This window comes from Paralichthys olivaceus, chromosome 5 (genome assembly GCF_024713975.1).
Source record: "Paralichthys olivaceus isolate ysfri-2021 chromosome 5, ASM2471397v2, whole genome shotgun sequence".
Lineage (NCBI taxonomy): Eukaryota > Metazoa > Chordata > Actinopteri > Pleuronectiformes > Paralichthyidae > Paralichthys > Paralichthys olivaceus.
This window is the reverse complement of record NC_091097.1, coordinates 14,496,623-14,520,805: the sequence shown is the minus strand read 5'-3', so window position 1 is coordinate 14,520,805 and position 24,183 is coordinate 14,496,623. Positions and strand designations below refer to the sequence as shown.

The 24,183-nt window shown below is 44.0% G+C and overlaps 1 protein-coding gene across 1 annotated transcript; it reads left to right on the top strand.

Moving 5' to 3' along the window:
• The first annotated feature begins 251 nt into the window (after window positions 1-251).
• Window positions 252-24,174, top strand: grid2ipa (glutamate receptor, ionotropic, delta 2 (Grid2) interacting protein, a). Its single transcript, XM_069524693.1, has 24 exons — window positions 252-780; window positions 2,355-2,608; window positions 2,689-3,021; window positions 3,105-3,259; window positions 11,438-11,713; window positions 12,852-12,937; window positions 13,137-13,206; window positions 13,496-13,792; window positions 14,198-14,349; window positions 14,559-14,714; window positions 15,047-15,153; window positions 15,268-15,415; window positions 16,188-16,519; window positions 17,230-19,656; window positions 19,757-19,844; window positions 20,168-20,257; window positions 20,765-20,961; window positions 21,083-21,238; window positions 21,600-21,686; window positions 21,769-21,898; window positions 22,002-22,120; window positions 22,233-22,397; window positions 22,571-22,647; window positions 24,040-24,174. The coding sequence occupies exons 1-24, from the start codon at window positions 699-701 to the stop codon at window positions 24,065-24,067; spliced, it is 6,012 nt and encodes a 2,003-aa protein (XP_069380794.1). The 5' UTR covers window positions 252-698; the 3' UTR covers window positions 24,068-24,174.
• Window positions 24,175-24,183: the final 9 nt, after the last annotated feature.

Here is a 24,183-nt window from a genome sequence, read left to right as displayed (position 1 = left end):
GCTAAATTCGCCACAGCTGATTGGCTCTGCTTGAACACTGCTGTACTTGGTGCCTGTAACCTTGAGCATATGTGCAGGTTACATCTCTGAAACCAGTGCTCCACCACTGAGGTTAACACAGACGCTATAATCAGAGAAGTGTCCCTGGCTGGTACAACACACAGTTTCTGGGTCACTCTTCAGCCCACAGAGAGGGCCCCCATCCACATGAGCGACAGAGGGAGACAGAGAGAGAGAGAGAGGGCGGGAGAGAGAGAGAAAGGGAAAGGTATTTATAGAGAAATGGGGCTTTGCAGTACCTTTTCTTGCAAAGAACCATTTCAGGACCAAGTGAGAGTGTCCCAGTTTTCTGATCATCGCCCTGCCATAGGGCTTGGACTGAGGCTGAGGCTGGACTGCCTCATCCAGGATGGAGAGCCTGATTTTCAGATGCTCTCCCCTCTCTGGCCTCCCTGTGCTCAACAACAGAGCCTTGGTTCTCTGATTGAGAACAGAGGAAGGTATTGGCCTGTATAACCTACAGATGTGACCTTTCGGGTATCCTTGATTTGCCAAGCTGGGTAGAAGCTTTTGGAGGCGGTGAGCTCAGGTGAGGAGCAGCACAAGAGTGTCCGAGGGCACTCTTTGGCTGCGTGGACCCCCAGGACGGGGGTGAAAGGAGGCTGGCTGGAACGTGCCCTGCCGCAAGCCGGGCAAGGATGAGGCGCTTCCTGAGCAGAAAGGGCCGCTTCTCCCTGCGCCAGAGCAAGTCCGGGACCCGAAGTGCCTCCAAAGATTTCTGTAAGTCTTTTTTCTCGCAATCATAATTTTTACATGACGTTCCTGAACTGCTGGAGGGTGGCTGAGACTGTGTATCTAGGGCGCTGGAGAGAACAGGACAAAAGGAATGCTTGACAATCCTCTGAGTGCAGCTTGTGTTCTGTCGGGGAGGAAAGACTATGATCCGCAGCTCCGTGACAGTGATTTCCCAAAGTATTTTAGATCAATAATCGGCTACAGTTTGATGCTTCCTCTCATTAGTCTGAAGCAAAGTTCTGCGCCTCTTTGAGCCTTTGGGTTTGATTTGATGTATTCACTCAGCCACAGCCCTCCCTGAATATTCAGGTCTGTGCTCCAGGAAGATCTGATTAGTCTTTTTCTGCATTGAAGCTGATCTGACACTTCTTGGCAAAGACCTTTATTCTCTCACTTCTTGTGCACTTTTTTGTTTCTCTTATTTCTGAACTACTTTTGTTTGTATCACTCTTCCCGTCTCCATCTTTCTCGGCCTCCTATCAGTTACAAGAAGAAAATGACTTGAATAGTTCTGATGGTTTGATAAACAACTTTATACAATTACTTCTTTCTTCTTTAATCCTACAAGGTCAAGGTTTCTCTTTTAGTTTTGGGGGTCATGTCATCATATAACAAGAGGTAACTAAGATAATTATCATTGGGAGTAGTAGTGCAGCCTCGACTTGAGATTGTTTTTTATTTAATTATAGTTCAGGTATTTACAACCTAAGCTTTTATTAGTCTCAAATATATATATATAAACGTGCAAGATGTAACAAGCATAATCACAGCCATACAAGATTGAAAAAATAACATGAATTTAAACAAAACTAAGGGCAAGTACATGAGCTCAAAATTTAAATTAGATTTATCAGTTTATGATCTGGATTATGGAGCAAGGTTGCAACGTTTAGTGAGAGATTATCAACAGAAACCATCACAAAGACTGATCCCAGTAATGTCCTACATATTTCTACTGTATATATATGTTTGATGATCCAGGCTGTAGAGGAGATAGAATTAAATGGGCCAGTTGGGACTCTTCCTGCTGCAGTAGAATGAGGCCAGTGACCAGGGGAAGGGCAGCAGTTCAACATGTGGGCTTGAAATCAACAGTCAAAAATAACCTTCAGAAATTTTTTCTTTCTCTTTAATTGTCATTCAACTTATGGAAAACAAACCTGTCAATCTGAAAAAAAAAAAAAAATTCAGACTCTTCTGTGTCTTTTTGTTTGTGACCTCATTAAATAGACCAGTGCACTTGCTGTGACAACTCGGCAGGCCCATCACTGAGGTGCCCTATTTAAACCAATGGACATTCTGACCTCCATTTTAGTCACAACCTGTTCCTCTCTATGAGCTGCATGCTCCAGATAAGCAGTTGATATGACTCCAGCATTAAAAAGAGCCTGGTTGCTGATTTCTTTGCCTTAATGAAAGAACACTACCTTCTGTAAACTGAGATACTGACCTGCTGCCTTTTGAAGCTGGACTGTTTTACTAACACCTTCCAAAAACATGCCGATTAGTGTCTGTCTATTTGAACCTCTCTGAGTTTAATCTTTCCATCCATCCTCCAGACCTCGGTCTCCCCGCCACCAATCAGAACTGGCCAGAGGCGTTTGGTTTCAGGCTGGGTGGCACTGGGCCCAGCTACATTCTCTCTGTGGTGGAGGGCAGCAGTGCCTACCTGGCTGGCCTACAGCCCGGCGACCAGGTGGTGGACATTGAGGGCCAGGATGTGACCAACCTCAGCACACCGGCACTAATAGCCCTGGCTCAGACCCTCAAGACTGTCCCACCCAGCATCGGAGTGGTGTCACGGCTTGAACAGGTCAGCTGACACACAATAATCTGCATTTTGCAGATTTTTAAAAACTGAAATTCCAATGCCATGCTCTTTCCCTTCTTTAGATCGACATCACCCCTGGCCCTGATGGCCGTTTTGGATTCACCATCGTTGGAGACAGCCCTCTGATGGTGGAGGACTGCATGCCCAGTGGTCCGGCCGGTCGCAGTGGCCTGAAGGCCGGGGACTACGTCATGGAGGTCAACGGCATCCCAGTGAAGCATCACGAAACGGCGGCGGCCATGATCAAAGCAGCTCAGGGTCGGCCTCTGCGTCTGGGCGTGCTCAGTATGGCCCGGCGACCGAAGCGGTTAAGCAGCAGCATGAGGGTGTTGTCACAGAGCGGGGACAGCATCAGGGACAGTCGCGCCCACAAGGCCATGGAGTTCAATAAGAAGGTGGCTGTGAAATACATGTTTGCATCTCAGAGGAATACATGCTGTTGTAATTGTGTGTATTAATGAATGTATTTATCCATTAGGTGGAAGAAGTGCTGGGGGAAGAGCCAGATGTGAAGGAACAGCTGTTTGAGGTGCTGAAGCAGTACGCTGCCGAGAGGGATGTGGAGAGTCTTGCTGAGGCGCTGCCTGACATCCTGATCACAGAGGAGCATCAGCAGCTGATCGACAGCGTCAGGTAGCTGCTCAGTTGTATGTGTGCACTTACAGGCTTACTCACAGGCTACGCGTCTTGTTGTGAGGTTGCATGCACAGCTTTTCATGACTAACAGTCTTAAGCACCACACACGGGCTGATTTAAGTGGCTTTGTCAGGTACAAGGGAATTTCATATAACCGAAAACCCTCTACACTCTGCAGTCCTCGAAAACCCACTGTGTGACAAAGTTCTGCAGCAGTGGCGGCTTTACATCTGGATTCCACTGCAACACATTCATGTTGTGTTGAGCACTGCTGTTTCCAGTCTTATCTCTGAAAGGGTCAATTCTATATACACTTAAGAGTTCAGTGTTGCAACTGAGGGTTACAAGTCCTTTCATGCATTGTTGAGGAGTATCTCTGATGCCAAGATATGAAGACTCCTTGTATTTCTAAATTTAGTTTGGATTGTAGATTGTTACATGAGTGGTCCTCAACCCTTTTGTAAATTACTTCTTGATTTCTGCAGCACTTGACTATAAAACTAAAATAGCCCTCAGTGGAGCACAGGCCTCTCCCAAAGCCCAGTCCCCTATGAACGCACATTTAAATTCTCCAGATCTCAGATTTTTATTTGGATCTGCACCAAATTTCACACACTCATAAGTACCAGTTCCCTAAGCATGTCTGATTTTTTTTTCATCAAGGTCCACAAATGATTCTCTGGGAGATCAAATAAAATTGTTGAAAAACTCACAATGTTCCAGGAGCTGCTCCAAAATTTGAATGGGTTCTTCCTTGGGTCATGCCCCACCCCTCCACACAATGTCATGGAAATCCGTTGAGAAGCTCCCTGCTACATATTTCAACTAATCCAAAATATGTGTCTAGATCAATTATCAACATCTTCTGAAATACAGAAAATTTCTCTAAATTCTCTTCAGTCTAATGACGTGAAATCTCCCACTCATAGTTGTGTCTTTGTTGTGTTTTCAATCATTTCCTCTCCCAGTCTTTAGTTTTTGAGAAAGCTTGTAAAAGTGCACAAGGGAGAGTTTATGTCCGTTGTGTGGTACATTATATTCAGATTCACTGTACAGCACATTCTCACATAACAAAAGGGCCAGAGAGGGATTTCAAACTCCTTAATTGCCCTTTGAAATCAGTATTTTAGAAACTCCCCCTCAGCAGTTTACTGTGAAATATGGGGAGTGTTATCCTCAGGTGCTTAAATGTCACTTTGTCCTATTTCTCCCCTCTTAGGAACAGCACGAGTGCACGGTGAGAAAATCACTGCTCAATATAGCATTTCTCCCGACTCAGCATTGATCAGGAAATCAGAACCGAAAACACAATACTTCTGCACGCATTCGCAAATTATTTTTGTCAGCCCCCCCCCCTCCCTTCTGTCACTTGCTCTCTCTTTGACTTTCTCTCTGTTGGTCCCTCTCTCTCCCAGCTCTCCCTGTCAGCTATGATGCACTCTTTGATATATGCACCGTTTTCTTTTTTTGTGGATCTCATCACTGGATGCTCTTTATCCCCTCCTCTGCATACAGCTCCTAGCCAGTTTGCAGCTGGTGCTTTAGAGAACACAACAACATGCAGATCCTCACACTGCATGTCTCTCACACACACATACACATGGTCCCTACTCTGAAGTTTGGTGGTGGAAGAAATTATGCTCTGCTGCCTCAGGTGAGTACTGAAAATCAATTTTAAAAAACATTGTGCATTTGCAGCGAGCAGTGAACGAGTTTGGTGTCCAAGCGTCTTACGTCGCCGCCCATGAATGGTCATGAAAAGAGCAGAGGTGCAGTTAAAGTATGCTGTAAGAGCAGTCGTTTTACTGTCAATTAGTGTTCAGCCTCTCTAGTGACTCATTTTCGTTGAGTAATCTGTTCTTCTTCCAGCCGTTGTCCAGCCGCCTCAGTCTTCATCACAGCTCTGATTTCCTTTCTTAGAAAGCTGCCTGTGAAAATGCTTCGTAATATTTGTCTTGCACAGCAGTGACATTAATTATGCATCTGCTGTTTCCACAGAGGCCTGATGACTGTTGTAGTTGTTTTCCTCACATCCAGGCAGCGAGGAACTGTCAAGTAAGAGTCTGAGTGTTCATAGAAATCTACTGTCACTTCAGACAGCTGTAGTTACCCATAATTCCATCCTGCTATGTAAAGTTCAGGTGTTCTTTGACATTGAAAGGCGTTAATATGCTAAATATTCCCTCTTTTCTTTATGTCTCTTGGTGCAGTGTTTTGTGCACTCTCTTGGAAAAGGCATATAAGGTTTATCGGAATATTATCTATATTTTACATTTTGAATAGCTGGTAATGTTTTCAGCAGAATCTTATGATCACATTTCTGTGGTAATATAATTGTGGGGTTTTGTTCACGAGCGATGGGAGGTGTTGTGCAAATGGCTGCTGCTCACAATGAGAAATAATCTAATGTGGACTCACTCTTTGCCATGAAACCACCATGAGGGTGTCATATGTGGTTGTAAATGAGATATCTGGACAACAGTTGGATTGTTACATCCACCAAGGAGGTTTATTGTTGGTTGGTTTGTTTGGAAGAAGGAAAAAACTACTGGAAGGATTACCATCAAACTTTGAGAGTTTTGACACTTTCACAGATTTCCTAGGGAATAATTCATGGATCTTGATGAGAAAACATATTTAGAAGATTTATATGTGTGAAATTTAGTTTGAGGCGTGGAGATCCAATGTGTCTGGAGCTGGTGCCCCAACCTGTCAGTCTCTCTGCTTCTGCCTCAATCATTGTCACATCAGTCACACACTCCACCACCCACCCCCACCCAAGACCAGTTCTTGGTGGGTTGTGTAAGAGGATGTGTGCTTAACAGAAGTTCTATCTTCTGTAACTCCTGTAAAACTTGACCAGTCGCTCCGCTCCGTCTGCCACTGTCCCCTCGTCGATTCGCCTCGCCCTCCCATGGGATGTGTTCTATTTTTATGCAGCCTATTTCTTTTAATAAATTCTCTCTTAGGTTTCTGACGCACTTGCCAGTGTTGTTTCTTTAAATGGATCCAAAAACCCAGGGGTTAGCTTTAGCGAGTGCTTGAACACTTGGAATTCAGGCAGAAGATTATGTATCCAGAGAGTCATTAGAGACAATCTCGGAACAACTGTTAGCTCTTTAGTTTGTGCTGTTCTGTCGTGTTGTTGTAACTGAATTTAATTACAGCCTTTGTGTATCTGTATATAGACTTCAAAGCTGTGAATTCATTAGATGATGCATTCTCTACCCAGGGTTTGGGATGCAGTGCATTTTTTCTTTAGTTTTCCTCAATGTTTGACGTGTTTCTGTGATTAGTGAGGATTGGTGAGGATGTTCTGGGCTCAAGGTATTTACAGAGATTAGGATCAATGTTCATATCAGTCAATAATGATTATAATCAGGATAACTGTCACATTATTAATTATTGATATTGTTTTATTGCTCAGCCCTACATGTAGAGATAAATGTTGTGTTGTGCTGAGTATATGTCATCCATGCAGACATGACTGTAAAGGTTTTTGTACATTCACTTACTCAAATAAGTGGTTCTACACACACACACACACACACACACACACACACACACACACACAGTCATTATTCTGACCTGCCTATGAAATTCCACCGGGGCTCTCCTCTCTTCTCAGATTCTCTCCTCCTCTCTCCCTCCTCACTTTTTCCTCTGTTCCTCTCATTCCTTCCTCCTTCCTCCACTGAGGGAAGAGATGATTTGTCACTCACTTCCTCTCTCTGTCAAGTGATGGATGACTCAAGTGATGAGGATTGTCCCGTAGCTGCGCCTGAGAAGACCACCCTGTGGTGACCTGGCTCCATTGGTACCTGAAAGAGAGGAAACAACATGGGGACAAGAGTAGAGTGCTGTCCCAAACACGAAGTTGGAGAACAGCTGAGGATGCTGCCTGAGGATGTTTTGGAGGTGTGGAGGGATTTTTACTCTTTGCTCCCTCCCTCTCTCTTATTCTCTCTCTTTCTTCATCTGGCTGTTTTCTGAGTCTGCAGTGAGCTCTTTTGGGATCCCAGACGCCTTCTTCTTCTTCCATCTTTCTCCTCTTCTCCCTTTGTCCTGAGGAGTTTGCTTGTTCAGGCTAGATGGGGACTCACCGAAATTGAGGGGAGGCAATTGCATTGCTTAACTGAACACGGGCACTTCCTCAAAGCCCCCAAAGAGCCATGGGAAGGGACAGGAGCCTTTCCAGACACTTTCGGTATGGCCATTCTATTTTGCTTTTGTGTCGTTTTTGCTGACTTGTATCTGAAGTTGCTGGAGTATTGTCACGCGACCGTTCTGTGTGTTTGCTATCCAGGCTTGTATTTACAATTATTCTGCCAGCATGTGAAAAATATGAAAATCTGTGCATTCTCTATATTTGAAACACGATGAGAAAAACTGTAGAATCCAGCAAGAGTCAGCTCTGATTCTACTTTTTTGTTTGGTTCTTGTTTCTGAGACAGTTTATTTCAATGCCTGCAAATTCATGCTTGGCCCTGCTGTCACATTGTCTGATCAGAAGTGGGTCTGATGGTTTGCCAGCTGATTGCGGTTGTCATTCATCTGTCTGCGCGCCATGTCCTCGATCCACCCCTCCCTCCGACCTAATTATAGGCTCCTCTCGCCCTCCTTATAATTGAGGGCATCCCGAGGCCTACATCCAACTTCAGTGGAGGTGGCTGTGAAGTTCTGCTTACTTGTTTTTGGTTGGGTTACAAGATTTGACAAAGGAAATGTTCTTTTGCTTCGATCACAACATGACAGAGCAGCGATGACAAACTCTGAGAGCTGTTGGTGATGAGCAGAGCCGAAGTCAATAGTTGATCAAATGAAATGGAGTCTGCTGTAAAACAATAAATGGCCCCGTTCTTTTTCGTTTTCCCTATCCACCATTTGTCCGAGTCACTGTGGTGATGTATGAATGTTGTTTGGGAAAGTTCTGTGTCCTACATAGCGTACGTAGCGCAGAATACCCAGCTTCATTCCCAGTAGTTTCATGACCCTGGCCTAGAAAGAGCTCTAGTTCTCCACTCCTTCTCTCTGTGGCTCTGTCATATTTTACCACTTATATCCTCTTATTGGCTGTTTATGCCATTCTTCAAATCATTCCATTGATTCCTCCTCTGTTGTACTGCCTTTCAACAACTTCTATCTCTTTTTCATCCTTTTCTCCACTGGTTTTTTTGCCATGTTAAGAGTCTCTCACTACTTCTCTGCTTGCAATAGAAAGCTGACCCTCGAGATACCACCACAGAGCAGCTTGGCGTCACAGATGAGCACGTTGTAGCCCTCGGGTGAAGTTTTGCCTTTGAACACAACCTGCACTTAATCACTGTCACCTACTCTACTTCCCTTAGCTTTGGTTTTAAGGATGTAAGCACATAAATCTGAACCCACAGAGAAGATTATCACTTCAATAATGAGAACACTGGTTGATCGGGGTTCTACCGACTCATTTTCCGCACATGCACCAACACGCCACTCCTCATCATCAATAGTTTTAAGAGACAGTGAATCAAGATGAGTGATCAGTTCTTGGTTTTCACCTTGGCACAAAACACTCATACGGTTATGCAGTTGTAAAATATGGATTTATGTATGTTAACAATACGCTCTCTGTAAGTGTGCTTATAGGACAGAGAAATGTATGACTGTGTATTATCAATGCAATAACATTGATGCTTTGCTTCTTCACACCCCCAATACACATTCCTTCAAATAATAGTCTTGTGGCTGCAGAGCTAGGATCAGTCTGTTTCGATGCTGTGGTGTAAATAATTTACTTTACTTCCTGTTTGTTTTCTTTAAAGAGGTAGAGAGGACATTAGTCTGAAGTTAGATGTTGAGGGCTTAACAAGACTTTATTACCATATTTTTAAAGGAATTTATTTCTTGCATTAGATAACGTACATTTACGTGATGCTCACATTACTGCCATCACATGGCTTATTTGTTAAGCAGCCTGTTATCATTGGAAGATTATTGTGGCTTGTGATGCAAGCAGTGCCTCCACAGCTGGGTTAACTCACAGAAAACAGGTATTAATCATTTAACACACACACACACACACACAGTGATTTGGCAGTTTGCTCAGGATTCCCATCATGTGACTGAGACATGTGTTTACTTACTCCTGTGATGTCAAGTTGAAAAGTTGTGGGAAGGGTTTCAAAAGCTTTCCTGCACTCTGACAAGGTGGTAGACCAGGAGAGACTGTGGCAGGGGCAGCCTACTACTACTACTACTTATAATAATGAGAATAATAATAATAAACACATGAAGAATTAAAATAGAGCCAAACTTTAAAATCATATTAGCAGACAAAGATGCCTCTCAATACAACATATGTAAGCACAAGAGTGTCTAGAAGTAAAACTAAAGGTTAAAATCGTGTTAGTCAGGGATCGATCAAATGTCACACATGGTAGACTGAGCTAAACAGACGTGTTTTGAGTTCTTTGAACAGTGTGATGTGGCAGAGAGTTTCAGAGTCGTATGTGACTGTAGCTGCAGTGTTGTTCACAAATGATGACTGTATTGAATTCAATATATTTATTTATCAATAACACCTTAGAACACACTTAGTTTTAATTGGTTACGAGTGATTTAACTTGGATTTACAGCCTGAGAATCCATGACCTGATTTAAAAAAACTGGACTGGATCAAAATGAGGTTGCCTGGTATAGCTGTAATTATGGGCATGCTTTTTGGTGTGTGTGTGTGTGTGTTCCAAACCACGAACTGCATCTCTGAGCCTTATTCTCAACTGTGGCATTTGAATAAGGAGCTGTGCTGCGTGTGTGTGGATGAACGATGGAAATTTTGCTTAATAAAAAAAAAAAACAAAGCACTCATTTCTCCAATGCACAGCAGAGGAACCCTGGAGATTCATATTGAAGACGAAACGATAGAGAGAGGCTTATGTTGAGGATGGAGGCAGCATCATTTTGTGGGTGGGATGGGGAGGCAGATATGCAAAAGACAGAAGTGATAAATGAGGTGTGTGTGTGTGTACGTGCATGGAGGTTTGCTCAGTTATCTTTGTGCAGTTATCTGCAGATTAAGGAAACAGAATCAGGGAGACTTCAGACATCCTATATTTAAAGGAAACATAAAATAAAACACTTCCAAAACACAGTTATCGGCAATGTTTCTTCCTTTCTGGGTCATTTCTGTTGTTGTGTTTTGTTATTTTCTTGTTCTCGCAGATAATTGGCCAAAAATAAATTGCATGTAGCGCAGCTACAAGGGAGCTTGATGGGAGCAGACATTGCGAGCAGTCTTAAACATCAGTGGTGAATGACAGGTTTGACTGATCTGGGAAACAAAGAGCTTCTTCACAATTTTGTGTTGATTCTGAAAACAACAAAAGAAAAAAATCTGTCACAGAAGAGGCAACGATACCAATTTTGCCACCAAGCCTCAGGCAGCTTGAAACACAAGCCTTCTCTGATAAGTTTTCACTTAGCCACCACTGCTTTTACTTTTAATGACTGGACGCTTTCTTATAATCATCACACAAAGCAGACTAGAGGAGAGAGAGCGTGCCAGGCTTACAAATTCTCCCCTGAAATGAAAACCACATCAAACTCAGCAGTATCTGAGGGTGGGAGAAAGGGAAAAGGCATTGGGAGCTGATGATGGGAGGAGAAAGTAACACTTATAGAGGGAGTGGAGCGATTTCTCCCAGAGGTGGCTCCGACACTGTTCTTCCTCCTCTTTGCGTGTTAGCTGTGGGCTGTCACTGATGCTGAACACTCTTACCTGCAGCTGCTAATGTGACGGGACCACACACCAAAGCTCATCCTTTATCTCTTTCATTCTCTCTCTCTCTCTCTCACACACACACACACACACACACACACGCACACCATATCTATAGTGTTGGACCAGTTTCTTCTACATGCCACGGCCCTCCCATGAGAGGATATGGGCTGAACTATTTTTGAACCAATTAAGTGGATCCTCTGCTGGAACAATATGTATTCAGAACAAGAATCCATGTTTTTTTCTAACAAGAAGAGTCATGGATTTTGTGGCTGAGATGTTTCTTTTCATGTGATTTTGTTTTGTCGCTGTGCAGAAAACTAAAAATGCTCTTCTCACTGACTGAGCTGAGCGGGATGCTGCTGCACATCTGTTCTCCTTACTCAATCTGACTCTGATTCCACAATGTTTGCCAGGATCTTCATTCCCAAGAAGCACCGGGAGCGTTTTGACGAAGTGGTTTCCCAGAGCCTGATGAGCCGGCTTAAGGGGCGGAGCTTCAGTGACCCCAGCCGCAACCGCCTTCGCCGCAGCCGGAGCGAGGATCACCCTGAGCGCCTCCTGGTTTCCACCCGCGCCAGCTCAGTGCCACGCACCCACGCAGAGGAAGGCGTGATCCAACCAACCAGGGGCATGAGGAAGACCACCTCCCTCATAGCCGGCCACTCCAGTGGCAGCACCACTAACTGCAGGTGTGTATGTTGCAGCCCCACAAAGTACTGTGGGATCTTGAATTTTTAAATGACAGCTTTTTCTCTACTCATCCTTTCAGTGTGTTTCAATCAGTAGGAGTCACATCTTTCATTTCAGCAACACTAGTCATAGGTCTGGGCGATAAAACAATATCATAAATGATCACAATATAATTTTCATCTATAGCAATATAACAAAAGTCCAATATACTGTATATATTATTTGATGCTTATGCAATGTGCGGAGGAGGTTAAACACATAATCGATCTTCCTCAGATTTGTAAAGTGTCATTCTTTGGCCATAAAGAAGAGTTTAAACCAACAACCTTCACACAGGGGCAACCATCAGTCTTAAAACATAATGTGACAATTATCCTGATAATTATCATATTATTATTATTATTGATTGATGTTTTATCTTTGTTTTAATCTTGATGTAGTCTTTGCCCGTATCGCCCAGTCCTAACTAGATGTGTCAGTTTTCCTGAAATAACTGCTGTGACATGTCTTTCTGTGTCAGGAATTTATGCCAACGGAGATGTGTAGGAGGGAGCTGAAAAACAGACCCACCGGTGGTGAAGCCTAAATCTATATAAAGCATAAACCTATTTGGACGAGTCATGCCTGACCTCCTCCTTACTGTCTTGACGTGTCTTTATGAAATCTTGTCAGTTTCATCTCCTGCTCAGATCCTGCTCACATTCATCTGGAGTTTAAATTATTCAAAATGTGTAAACAACACGATTAAAAACATCCTATCACCATCCGTTTAAACAGTTGGAATAAACTTCCCCAGGAATCTGCTTATCTCTGCAGTGGCCCTAGTCTTTGAAGATGTTGTACAGCTCCCCGGGGACGTATTGTCCATATTTAAGCAGACTCTGTCATGCAGGATGTGAATTTGATGTAGTCTGCTGAATATGGCAGTATGTTGGAGGTCCACAGTGTCAGTCCACAATAATAAATAGACCCCCTTTACTAAAATACACTTTGGGTACACTTAGTACACTCTAGCAGGGTTTCTATGGTAACTTGTTATTTCACGACCTTACTCATATGCTAGCCATATAAAGTACTTGTAAATACCAGCTTTTCGATGACTGATTCCTGTTAATCAATCTTTCTCTGTCTCTTCAGGACGGTGAGAGTGTGCAAAGGCAACATGAGTTTTGGCTTCACTCTTAGAGGTCATGCTCCAGTGTGGATTGATTCCGTCATCCCTGGTACGTTTCAAATTTGTGTCTGTGCAAATGTAAGGGTGCCAGCTGCAGTTCCAGTACTTTTACATGTAATAGTCAAGTAACTCTGTTGTTAACAGGTTTAAGGGGATTTTGCAATATCTTTACAAAAAGCTTGACTTTTCCCTCATCTTCGCTTTTCCTTGGTCAAATCAGATGTCGCTAAAAATTTTCTGTTCTGCAGGAAGCCCAGCAGACAAGGCAGGTCTGAAACCAGGAGACCGCATCCTGTTTCTCAACGGGCTGGACATGAGGTTGAGCTCTCACACACATTCACTTTTTTGCAGAAAACAATGCATTTACTAAAGCAATTCTAAGTCAGTAGGAAAGAGTTAAAATTGCCAGTAAACATGAATATAGTACAGTTTCACACACAGTACTTGGGGACAGTAGACCTATCATTTCAATGGATAATGTATAGTAAGAAAGTTCTCCAGAGAATGTGAATGTGTTTTTTCTCCAGTAAACCTAATCTCTTGTGCATAATACAGAAGTTTTTAAATAATAGGCTTCCATCCAGTGTATGTGTGCATGTGTCTGTAGGACCTCCTCCCACGAGAAGGTGGTGTCCATGCTGCAGGGCAGTGGTGCCATGCCCACTCTGGTAGTGGAGGACGGTCCGGCCACTTTCGCCCTGTCAGAGCAGGACCTCGCAGGAGGTGGTGTTCCATCAGAACGTGCCCGCTCCCCTGTGCTCAGCTCCCTGCAGTGGGTGGCGGAGATTCTGCCTCCCAGTATCAGGGTCCAGGGCCGCACATTCGGTCAGCAGCTGGAGCACCTGCTGACCATCCAGGAGAGGTACACCATCTGCAAGGCTTTGGAGAACTTCTTCCAGCACAGGTGAGCAATGATGTGGGAAGACTACTGGGACAGTAGAAGGAAGGAAAGATGGGAGGAAAAGAAAATCCGAGGGTGAATTTAAAGTCAGAGGAATAACTCAACTGTTGATACTTTGCAGTGCAAGTTGAATTGTACCACAATTGGCTGTGTAGACATTTCATGTTGACAGTGCAATTAGGGTTAGGGTAATGCAACCATGAGCAGCAATGTCCAAGTGTAACAAAATTGATAAAACAGGCCTTTTTTAAACCTCTAACCTAAGCAGAAATTACCATGACGGTTGGTCAGGGTTATTTTTTTATCAGTTCTCTCCGCATAGTGTAGCGGCTCTTTTCACTTTTGTTGTCCACATGAGTGGACAGCCAGTAGATCACTGTCACCTTGTCTGTGTTTCCTTGGCAACAGGAATGTTGACACTCTGATCGTGGATGTGTTCCCGGTGCTGGATACTCCAGCCAAACAGGTGATCTGGCAGTTTGTTTACCAGCTGCTGACATACGAGGAGCAGGAACACTGCCAGAGCAAGATCTCACGCTTTCTTGGATTCAAAGCACCAGGTGTGTGCGCACATATCCACATTGTTAGATGTGGCTATTATATTTATATTTCATGAAGTTTTATTTGTGTACACCACGTGGAGTTTGTGCGGGAGATTGTCCCACACGCTGGGATCTTTAATAAAACTCAGGTGCTGCAACATTTTTGCCTCTTCCTCTACACTGCCAATGTGTGTGTGTGTGTGTGTGTGTGTGTGTGTGTTTTCCAGTTCCACCACCACCACCTCCCCTTCCTCCTGAGCCCGAGGCTGCTCACGAGCCCCATCGCCGCAGCAGCTCCATGAGAGTAACGGGGACCACGTACAGGAGCAGTGTGAGGGGACGTAGTTCTGACGACCTGGTCATTGGCACACACTTGGGCCTGGGTACAGATCTTCATATCCTCATTGCTTTGATCAGACGCAGCACTAACCATGACACCTTTGATTCTCCTCGGCATCCTCACTATTTATATCATTATCACTCAAATTATCTTCAACATTATCATAAATACTTTTACATCACCAGTGTGGCAGATATTATCTCATACTGTATATTTTCACAGTATACTGTGAAAATCTGCTGCCTGCAGTCACTGGCCCAAATCTGACTTGAGTTCATTTAAACTGAGCTGATTCTTATCCCAGATCAGCTGAATCCTGCACAGTGAAACCCCCACAAAGCCTTGGAAGTCATTCTAATGAGTGTATTACCACAGGCCTCCGTGCAGAGCCAGTGCTGGAGACAGGGATGAGGTTGGCTCCAGGAGAGAGACAGTCAGGTGATGGTACCTCCCTCCCTGAGACTCCTAACAACCTCACCAATGTAAGAATCACCTGTCTCGATGCTGGAAAGATATAATAAAGATAAAATTAGGTTTCATATTCATTAGGACAAGAGGTCTTACTCTGGTCTCTCTGTGCGTTTCCACCCTACCAGCTGTCGGCAGTGTACGCTGAGCTGGAGAACATGTATTCATCCAAGAGGTCCAAGTCTCTAAAGAGCCGCCCTCCTCCCGCCCCAGAGAGTTTGCTGGATCTGGAACCTCCTTCGCGCTCAGCTTCCCCCACAATGCTCGCTAACACAGGTGCCCAAAAGTATACAATCTTACAGCAGCTATACTATATTGTGACTATTGCCTGCATCAGCGAGTGTGTGCATGTGTTTAGTGGAATGATGTTAGAGAAGGAGGATCTTAAAAAATGCTGCAGAGCAAGAATTTGGAATCCCAAGGTAACCAACCTAATTCTGACTCAACTGCACATCCTTGGATTTTACACAGACAGCCATCTTTGAGGTTTCTCTACATATGTAAATATACAGCAGAGGAGTCTTCTTCAGTGTTTTTCAGCCTGGCTTTTAATAGATTTAGATTATTTTAAATGTGGCCAGAAAAAGAGAGCAGGGTCAGAGCTGGCATCAGTTACAGGGAGAGAAATGGTTGGGGGGGTTACTTTAAACAAATTGGCATCTTTTTCTGGATTTGGTCTGTTCATCGCTTCTCCTCCTACAAGTCGGACCCTCAGCCCCAGGGGTGCTCTCAGATTTCACTTTGAGGTACAAGGTGGGCCTGAATACTCTCATAAGGAGGATATGATGATGGTGGAAGTGGAACTAGAAAACACACCAGACCCCATCTACAACGTAAATCTAAAATATGTTTTTTTTTTGAAGGGGGACATGTTCTGATTACGTTTTGTGAAGTATCTAAAAGTGTCAATGACAGAAAGCCTTGTTATTCATTTGGTCTATTAATTTAAAGTACATAGACGTTTCAATGTGTGAGGCATTGCACCTAACATGATGCTTCAGATGTATATCTGTCATTAATATAATTGTTTGTATCCTCCTTCTCTCAGGTAGCCGTAAAGGTCCCCCGCCACCTACATCCTGGCAGGAACCTCTCCCTAGCCCCCCTCAGGCTCAGTTCTACTCATCTGGGCTGCCCAGCCAGACCAGCGGGGAGTCCAATCCCTACATCAGCTTGGACAGTCCCCCACCTTCACCCCCAGAGACGGCTGACTACCCATCCAGTCCACCACCCCTTCGCAGTAGCAAGCGGCGCTACACCTTCTCCAAACCACCGCGTTCAGAAGACACAGATCGCTTCCTGGATGCACTGAGTGAGCAGCTGGGACAGAGGGTGGCCATCATCGACGACTTCCTGAGTCCTGAGAACGACTATGAGGAGGTGGGGTCACATAAATGCTGCACTTTAAAGTCTCTGTCTGAAGCTGTTTTAAGAATGTATTGGCTAGTAATATAAAATCCTTTAATTCTTATTCAGTTATCAAGTTTAATGTGTTTATTTTTTATTTGAAATTAAATGAAAATTAGTGGAACTGAAATTTAGGAAATCTTTTGTCATTCTACTTAAACACTCAATAAAGTCCCAAGCAAGCTCATTGAGTTGAGTAAACCCCATTATGCCATAGGTCCTGCTAATATGGGCTTAATTCCCCCATGGTACACTGACTCCCTGCAGTGCCCTAATGTTTGCCTTGAATCCACAGTTAAAATAGGACAGATCCCATGACACTTACACATACAAAGAATGGGTTTAGAACATATTTTCTGTACCCTCTGGGCTGACATCTGTCGTGGGTCATCCGCTCATACATGGACAGCTGTAAGAACAGATGTGAATGCCCCCAAGAGGCATTGAGGATGCATGTGAGATCTCATCACTCAGACCACTTCACCCCTTATGATAGTAAACCTAAGCAATTGCAACCTACGTTTTTATTTGGGTTTTGCAGGTAAATAGAACCAGAAGATCCTGTAGAACCAGACTACTTTTATTTGGCACCAATGTCACATGATCTATTCATTTGCCAATATGATGATAAGTTCGATTTGGAAAGGAATGGGCTAATTAAGTGTGATTGGTGTTAATGCCAGGATGTTGTGCAGATGGGTTTCCCAGATGATGAGGATGAGGATAACGAAGAGGAGCTGGGAGTGGATGAAGAAGAAAGTGGAGGATTTGTGGCCCCAGAGCTGAGCAGCCCGAGTGACGTTCAAAGCAGCAGTGGAGAAGAAAATGCCTCCTCTCTCACCTACTCCTCATCCTCTGACCACATCCCTCCTCCCCCCATGACCCCTCCTCCACCTCCACCTGTTCAGTTCAATGACCTGCCTCCTCCCCCTCCAGCACCTGCACAGCCTCAGCACCAACAACAACAGCAGCAGCAGCAGCAGCAGCAGCTTAACTTCACCCCTGAACACTCCCCAAGAGCATATGTGCCCATTCGCCGGAAATCTGGACCACCTCCACCTCCTCCTCCCCGCAGTAATCCACCAGCGAAGCGGCTCTCTCTCCATAAAGCACTACCCACAAGAGAGGACTTTCAGGTACATGCTACCATACTAGAGCTAAAAGCCTACCAAGAACAACAAGCTTACCAGGAAAGACAAGCCTATGAGGAGCAACAAGCATACAAGGAGAGGCAGGCATATGAGGAGCAGAAAGCCTATGAGGAACAACAACTGTTTCAAGAGCAGCAGGCCTATCAGGAGACATTGTTCAAAGAAAGACAAGCTTATGAGGAGCAGAAAGCATACGAGGAGCAAAAAGCTTTTGAAGAGCAACAACTGCACCAGGAGCAACAAGCCTACCAAGAAAGACAAGCATACGAACAGCGTCAAGCCTACCAGGAACAAAAAGTATACGAACAGCGCCAGGCCTACAAGGAGCAAAAGGCATTTGAAGAGCTTCAAGCCTATCAGGAGCGCAAAGCTTACAAGGAGCAAAAGGCTTTTGAGGAGCGTCATGCCTACGAGGAGCAGCAAGCCTATCAAGAGCAACAGATGCAACAGATGCAACAGATCTACCAGAGTCACCACTCGATGCCTACCCAGCCAACACAGCAAAAAGCCCAGTCACCACTTCCTCACCAATCCTTACCCCTACTCCCTTCTCCAGACTCTACCCTTCACCATGCCAACCATCCTCTCTATATGATGCGACAAGCACAGCAGCAGCAGGCCCACCCGGGTCATCACCACCGACGTCTGTCTCGTTCAGCTCCTCCTCCACACCAACCGCCACCCCAACCGTCACCCCAACCGTCACCCCAACCGACGGCTCACCCAGGCCAACAAGCTCAGTATGCTGAGGGAATCTACCAAAGCCACCAGGGCCTAAGAACCCATCCCCACCATTCTTCAGCTGAGATGCTCCACCAGATGCATCAAGCCCCAGCCCATCACTCCTCTGCTGAGATGCTCAACCAGTTGCAACAATCTCAGGGCCACCACTCATCTACTGAGATGCTCCAGCAGATGCAGCAAGCCCATGCCCACTACTCCTCCTCAGAAATGCTCCACCAAATACACAAAACCAAGGGACATCATTCTTCAACAGAGTTACTGAACCAAGCTCACCAAATGCAGCAAATACAGCCTCACCACTCCTCAACAGAACTTCTCCATCAAGCTCATCAGATGCATAGGGGTCAACCACACCATTCCTCCACTGAGCTGCTCCATCAAATGCACAAGGCCCAGGCCCACCACTCCTCCACAGAGCTGCTCCATCAAGCCCATCAGATGCATCAACCCATGCCCCATCACTCCTCAACAGAGGTTCTACATCAAGCCCAGCAGGAGCCTGGCTCCCTTCCTGTTCAGCTAAAACGAGACAGTCACTCACACCAGAGCCGCAGAAGTCTTAAAGGTCATCATCAAACCCAAGTGTCCCCTCAAGGGAGACACCAAGAGCAGCAGATCCACCAAACCCATCACCCCCAACCCACCAAACCCTCTCCCCAGAGACCCCACTCTATCCAGCAGACCCACCACCACTCTAGCACACCTCAGATTCACCACATCCACCATATAACCCCACAGCCCCCTCCGCAGGACTACCAACACCAGATTCATGTCATCCACCCTCCACAGCAGACCCACAGGCCCCAGCCTCTTCTTTCTACCTTTCAGCCCCTCCAGCCCCATCAAACCACCCTGTCCACATTCCAGCCTCTTCCCCAACACCACAAGCTGCAGCACCAAGTCCAGTCCTCCACCCAAGCCACTCGCCCACAGTCTCAGCCCTCGCATCACCTGCTGCAGTCCCAAAACCAGCCACAATCCCAGTCATCCCACCATATACAATCCCATGGCCAGGGTCAGCCCCAGTCCCTCCCGCACTCTCTGTCAGATCCCATGGAGCACCTGGAGCCCCCTCCTCCTCCGCCCCTACCCCCACCTTGCTCTCCTCCACCACTGCCAAGGCCTAGTCTGTCTAGAATGGATTCCAACCACATGAGTGTGAAGCGGTTACGCTGGGAGCAAGTGGAGAATTCAGAGGGGACTATCTGGGGACAGGTGAGTTGTGTGGGGTTTGGACATGAGGAGCCAAGTATATGGTAAAGTTAAGTCATGAAATTGTCATTTACATTGCATCATTTTTGCATATCTTTGGTAGTTGGGAGCAAATTCTGATTATGATAAACTGCATGACATGGTAAAGTATCTCGATCTGGAGCTGCACTTTGGGACACAGAAGAGCTCCAGTAAGTACAAGTGGCTTTATTCATAGCATATTAATAACTGTTTGATTTGACAGAATGACACATCTTATCTTTATAGCACATTGTCTTACTTTTAAAAACTAACTTACCAACCTTAAAAGAATCATAATTTCCTAGCTCTTATTTCAATGTATTATTTCTTTAATTTTCCTTATAGTTCAACTATAGTTTGTGGGATCTAAGGTTATTCTCCAATAGCACTCCTTGAAGTTTGACCTCCAGAAACCAATGTCAAAATGGAAAATGTGCATCTACGATGTATCTGTGTAATATTTAGCATTTTACGAACACTGACCCCACTTTAGTGCCTGCTCCAGAACCATCTCTCCTGCCAGAAACCTTCAAGAAGAAAGATGTGATAGAAATTCTGTCCCATAAGAAGGCTTACAATGCCTGTAAGTATAACATTTTATATTATTGGTGGCCATGGTTTTATACTTCATGAGTGCTTATTTATACTGAAATAACTCAACAAGTATCGGATGGATAACCAAGACATTCACAGACTCCATTTCATCTGGTCTCCTACAGTCTAAAGAAAAGCATTTTGGTTAGGTTGATTGGAGACTCTAAATTGGCCATAGGTGTGAATAGAGTCCCCCCTCGGCGACCCTCAAAGGGTAGGGGTATAGTTAATGGATGGATGTTGACAACTATTGCTGTGAAAATTTATAATACTCAGAGGCCCTTCACCAAGCACCATCAGTAGATTTCTGTTCATCCAATACAACTGTATTTGATTTTATGACTAAAGTAAAAGGAAGGATATTCTTACCTGCCTCAGCTGCAATGTGTGGAGTTGTAATACTGACGGAAGAATAAACTAAGAAGATGAACAATATACCAGCATTTAGATCCCAATTTATCCTAAGTTTTTAAACCTTTGTTTCTTTAACCTCCAGCCATCCTGATAGCCCACCTGAAGCTGTCTCCTGCAGAGCTGCGTCAGGTGCTGATGAACATGGCCACTGATAGGCTGGAGCCGTCGCACATCAAACAGCTGCTGCTGTACGCCCCCGACGCAGAGGAGGTCAAAAAGTACGAAGAGTACAGACAGGACCCCAGCAAACTCAGTGAGCCAGACCAGTTTGTGTTGCAGGTACAGTCCTGACAGGGTAGTGGATCGAGTCATTGTGTGGGAGACGTCAGCCTCTGTCATTGTCCGTGTTTTTTATCATCACTGGCTTATTTGCTTATTCTGTGTGTGTAATTTCCTTCAGATGTTGTCAGTACCAGAGTACAAGACGCGCCTGGAGAGCCTCCTCTTCAAGTGTTCCCTGCAGGAGAAGACCGAGGAGTTGAGGGGAGCGTTCGACTGTATCAGCAGGGCCTCCATGGAGCTGAAGACCAGCAAGAAGCTAGCGAAGATACTGGAGGTAAAGTACTGTTTGGAAAAGTAAATGAAATTAATAGAAATAAATACCTGTTTAAAACTGACTTTGTGTGGTGGTGTGCTGATGCTGTAAAAATGCTGCATTTGCAATTCTGTGTGATAGTGATAAGGAATATGGTGTTTGTTATCAGATCTGAAGAACAGTAAAACATTCACTAACCTACAGTACATTTACATTTTCCCCTGAGCTGGAACTAGACAGTCTATCTTATTTTTTTTCCAGGATTTTTCACTTAAATTGGAATAAAAATTTAAAAAAATCTTGCAAAACACTGAATTCGGTTAAGCTCAAACATGAATGGATTGTTTGGCAGAGTAACGGTTCTCTCTCTGTCGTTCTTCAGTTTGTGCTGGCGATGGGAAACTACTTGAATAACAGCCAGCCGAAAACCAACAAGACCACTGGCTTCAAGATCAACTTCCTTACAGAGGTGCGTCATGCAAAGTAATCGCTCTTTTCTTTCCCATCATACCACACTGGTGCAGTTAATACATTCAGTGTTTTCTCTACAGTTGAGCACAACTAAAACTGTTGATGGGAAGTCGACATTTTTGCACATTCTGGTCAAGTCGTTGTGTCAACACTTTCCTGAAGTGTTGGATTTTTCCAAAGATCTAACAATGGTTCCACCTGCAGCCAAAGGTTTGATTTGTCTTTAAGCTCAGAGCAAACTGTACATTTATTAATGTGTTAATCATATAAGTTACTGATATAAAATCTGTTTTACACACTCACACATCTACAGTAAACCAGAGGACGATTGCATCAGATCTAAATGACCTTCATGCAACCATCCAAGACATTCGCTCAGCCTGTCAGAAGATGCCTGCGACTGCTGATGACCGTTTTGCTGTTGTCATGAGTGTATCCTTCACAAAATGCACTCATTTCAAGATAGGAAGTTAAAAAAAAATCATAAGGTAGCAGAAGAGGTGATGAAACATTTGTGGCCCTTGACTTCACTGCGTGTGCACAGAACTTTTTGGAAAACAGTCACCCAGCGATTCAATCTCTGGAGTCCCTGCAACAGAGAGCAATGGAAGAATTCAGCAAAACTGCGTCCTACTTTGGAGAAGACGGCAAAGCCACCAACACCGAAGGCTTCTTTGGGATCTTTGCGGAGTTCATGAACAAATTTGAGGTGAGGGAGGAATATTCGGCCGTCCATTTCAATATTTTAACAATTCCTGTTGTCGCCTCTTCAATATTACAGTAAGAATTAAATGTTATTGTCTTCCTTGGCTCCCTCTCTGACTTCAACAAACTAAAAAAACATATTCTCTTTGATGCAATCCTGTTGGTTCTTTACCACAGAGAGCTCTGAGTGATCATCAGGCTGCAGAAAACCAGAAGAGTCCTCGGAGTCCACGAATGGCCTCCCCACTGGCCTGGTAACACACACACACACAGTATACACATTCTGTACACTGCACAAATACACACACATACACAACACTCAATGCACATTTTTGAGCAATAAAATACAGTGTATAATATATGTATGTACTTTTGGTAACATTCAGTGAAACAGTATGTCTTTGCATCAAATATGGACAATATTGCATTATACCAGTGGTGCAGTGTATGTGTCCTTTTCATAATAAGTTTTATTGTAGTCTAAAGCTTTAAGACTTTTACATAGAACACAACGTTGTTTGGCTGTCAAAATATCTGTACTGTTAAAAAGATACAGTTCCGATAAAGTTTTCTTTCTATAATGGTCACCTCTGTAAGTGCTGTATAAAAATTCTAAAGTGTAAAACTTTATGATAGATCCTTAAATAAGATGATTTATGAAAATTAAATTGTATCCTGAAATAGATGTTTACTTCAAATATACCCACGTACAGTCGTTTGTTTGGACGAATCCACAGATGCAGTTTCCCTATTAGTGAACTGTATTTTGTACGAAGCCCACCACCCTGAATGTAACGTAGGTTCTTTACTGATTAACCGTAGACTATTTTCTCGAGTAAATAATCAATTACATCCCAATGATAGATTGTTTAATGTGCTGTATCATGTTTATACCGCCACTTATAAGGATTTTCTTACTGCAACAGGTGTAGCTTTAATAACTTTCTATTCCTAAATGGTTTTGCTCTTGTATGATACCGCCAATGCTACAAACATGTACATATGAGACAATGTCAGTGGGATGTTGGCACTTACTTCTTGAGACAATTTCAACTGTCGTAAGGATCCTTTTTATTTTTTTTTATTCCCGTCAGTCACTGATAAGAAGAGGTGGGATCATGTGGCGCCCACAGTGGGCAGTGTGCAATATGTTTCTAGCTGTTCTCTGCTGTTCTACTCCTTTGACTGTAACAGCAATACCTTGTATTTGCACTGTACAGAATGAGAGAGAATGTATTGAAAACGTATGCTACCATATATGACGAACTTCTGTGTATTAACCAAAATATTTATTTCATTGTGTTACGCTGTACAGACTGAGCAGAGTGATTAGTTTAGCGTAAGAGATGCAGAATCATGGATAGTTCTCAACTAATGATGCAGAGTCACATCTCAGTTATACATCAGTGATTTGTAAAAGTCTATAGGTGATATTTTAAATTGTTAAGGTTAATCAGTGCAGCTAGTGAAAGCTCTGTTTTCTTATATAAGTTGTCTTCACAGAACATCTAAGGCCTATAAAGTGTTATGAAAGTCTATAAAGTCAGTATTTTTTATTTTTAAATATAGAGTCGTATCAAATCTATCTCTGTGTCTGTGTGAGAAAAATGCTCTGTAATAGTGCTGTTATGCCAAATGTCTTACAGGGAAATGTGCTGTACAGTACAAAGGTAACGGCATTAAAAGGCCTCGTCGTCTTGTTTTCCTACGTCTGCTTCGACTCTCATTACAACTTCCCGCTGACACACCCACTGCTGCTGCAATGTCTCAGATGAGCGTTTGTTTTCATG

Excerpts from the sequence above, each read along its gene's own strand:
- grid2ipa (XM_069524693.1), top strand. The coding sequence starts at position 699 with ATGAGGCGCTTCCTGAGCAGAAAGGGCCGCTTCTCCCTGCGCCAGAGC. Across the intron at positions 2,609-2,688 it reads TGGTGTCACGGCTTGAACAG|ATCGACATCACCCCTGGCCC; the intron begins GTCAGCTGACAC and ends TCCCTTCTTTAG. Across the intron at positions 13,207-13,495 it reads CTCAACGGGCTGGACATGAG|GACCTCCTCCCACGAGAAGG; the intron begins GTTGAGCTCTCA and ends ATGTGTCTGTAG.